The sequence below is a fragment of the Miscanthus floridulus genome, chromosome 6 (genome assembly GCF_019320115.1).
Source record: "Miscanthus floridulus cultivar M001 chromosome 6, ASM1932011v1, whole genome shotgun sequence".
In the NCBI taxonomy this organism is placed as follows: Eukaryota; Viridiplantae; Streptophyta; class Magnoliopsida; order Poales; family Poaceae; genus Miscanthus; species Miscanthus floridulus.
In genome coordinates this window covers 26,212,651-26,214,909 of record NC_089585.1, presented here as the reverse complement: position 1 = coordinate 26,214,909, position 2,259 = coordinate 26,212,651, and the positions used below count along the sequence as shown (strand labels likewise).

General features: G+C 52.5%; 1 protein-coding gene across 1 annotated transcript; it reads right to left on the bottom strand.

Annotated features, from left to right (window-relative positions):
• Nucleotides 1–218: 218 nt before the first annotated feature.
• On the bottom strand, nt 219–1,974 carry LOC136457913 (uncharacterized). The gene has a single exon (XM_066457926.1). The coding sequence runs from the start codon at nt 1,829–1,831 to the stop codon at nt 539–541; it is 1,293 nt and encodes a 430-aa protein (XP_066314023.1). The 5' UTR covers nt 1,832–1,974; the 3' UTR covers nt 219–538.
• Between the last annotated feature and the right edge of the window lie 285 nt (nt 1,975–2,259).

The window sequence follows — 2,259 nt, the reverse complement described above, 5'->3', positions numbered from 1 at the left end:
AGTGACCTGTTATGGACATGATTTATTGGGGGAGGAAGGAGATGGCGAGTGCTGCAGATCATTTGAACTATTTCTTAAGTTAAACCTCCTTCACAAGTACAGATAAACAAACCAGACCCAGTTACATTACATATTGACATGAGGTTCACAGTATAAGTTAGCAAGAAGAAACTTAGATATAGAGAGCAATGATAAATAACCATGAAAGATAAGGGATATTCATTGCAGCTGGGCAAAAGGGCTACAGGTTTTCACTGAAAATACATTTCTCCAGATTTACTTAACATCAGCCCCACTAAACCACATATGAATTATCTGGGAGGTTGGGACTGATACATGACACAATCAGACTAAGAGGTGACCTGCATTAACAACCTAGTAGCTCCATAAGAGTAACAAAAAAAGGTAGTGGCAAGAGACTGCATAACAATTTTAAGAAAGCAGGTGACTGCTAGTATGTGGCAGGTAAAAATAACAGCAGTCATCACTTTAAATTGTGTGCCTACAGCATACTTCATTTTTTTTTTCTAAAACGCAATCATGAATCACCATCTAGTGAGTTCATCTGTCTGTCAAGCTCCTCATCAGCCTTCTTCAGAAAAACATCCCAGCCACTCCCCTCTCCCCAATCCAGCATATCATATGGCACTGCTGTCATCAATCCTGGCCTCACTGCACCCTGCTGCATGACCACCCGAAACTCCAGCTCCGGCCCTCTCCCCTCCTCCTCAAGCTCCTCCCAAGCAAACAGCAGCGGCAAGGTATAACCACCCCATGGATTGAAATCTATCAGCTTGACCCGCCCATCCGTCCTCACATACACATCAAACGTATAATTGATTGAAGCAAACTGTGGCTCAATCACTTCATCAAAGAAAGCCTCAATTTTCGGTTGCACCTCAGAACTCCATCCAGGCAGTGATGGGTAGTAAGCTGATGGGTCTCTCTGCGACACAGCAACCAGCTTCCGCTGCCGAACAAAGCATCGGAACTCTGACTCAGGGCGTAGGCCTGGGTACCACTTGCGGAGGGCAAGGTAGTATTGGAACCCATCATCCACCCAAGTAGTCTCGTTACTTTCTTCTTCTGTTGCAGCTTCAACATCACAGTCCTCATCATCTGTCTTGCCTCCCTCCTCGCCTATCTTGCTTGAATTACTTGGAGCTTCATTGGTGCCCTCGTGGCTGCCTTCGCTGCTACCAGTCTCATCGGCATTTGGTCGAGCATCCTTGGCACCGGCCCTAACATTTTGGGCATTCCGTCGAGCACCCTCCGGGCGCACGAAATCCTCGCATGATTGTCGAGCGGAGGCAAGGTCGTGGGCCACACAGTCGGAGGAGCGGAGCAGCATGGCAACCTCGGCGAAGCAAGTGCACCGAGTCGTCCCATCGGCAGACATGAAGGTGGCATCCTTGGGCGCGCTCCAGTTGAGCTTGGGGAGCGCGGCGCCGCCTAGCTCGGCGATGGCGGCGTCGATGGCCGCCTCCAGCTCCGGGAACTCCGGCCGGAGCGGGTGGTCGGCGTCGGGGTCAAATACGTCTTCGTCGCTGGAGCCGAAGAAGATGTCGGAGTTGAGGAGGGAGTCGGGGTCGGGGTGGTGCGAGTGGATGGGTGCGAAGGCCTGGCGGCCGGAGGTTATCGCGGGGAGGAGGAACGGGAGCGGCTCCTCATCAGCGTCGGCATCGGCGTCAGGGTCGGGGTAGGCCCGCTGGCCAGCGAGGTAGCGGAGGAAGGCGGCTGGAAGCGGGATGATGACGGTGGGGATGGAGTGGCGGCGGAAGGCCGGGTACCACCCCTGGATCTGGCACCGGAGCAGCTCCTCGAGAAGCATCTCCTTTGCTAGTTTGCTTCGCTGCGATTCGCGCGGCTTCCCCGTGGCTGTGGGTGTAGCTCGCCGAGTCTTCGTTCTCCTCGTCGGCGGCCTCCCGTCTTCTTTGGGTTAAAACCCTCGCAGCCTCGCTGCCCTCTGTCGGGATCGTTCGAGTCTTGCTGGGTCGGGATTGCGTGGGAGTTTGGTGCAGCATATGGTTATGAGCCTTACATGGTTCAACATGGGCCGTTTTGGGATGTCAACAGATTGGGATTTGGACCATGGACATTACTAGCTGTTGGGCCGCCTATCAAGGTCCAATAGTTGGATGCATTGCATCATCCGGAGGCCCTTAGCTCGTGGTCTGCTTCCACCCAACACAGTTCTATCTCATTTCTCATTCTCCTTAAAAAAGACAGTTCTATCTCATGTATTTTTTCTTTAATTAA

Bases quoted from the DNA above. Each gene is read 5' to 3' on its own strand.
- LOC136457913 (XM_066457926.1), bottom strand. From the start codon at position 1,831: ATGCTTCTCGAGGAGCTGCTCCGGTGCCAGATCCAGGGGTGGTACCCG.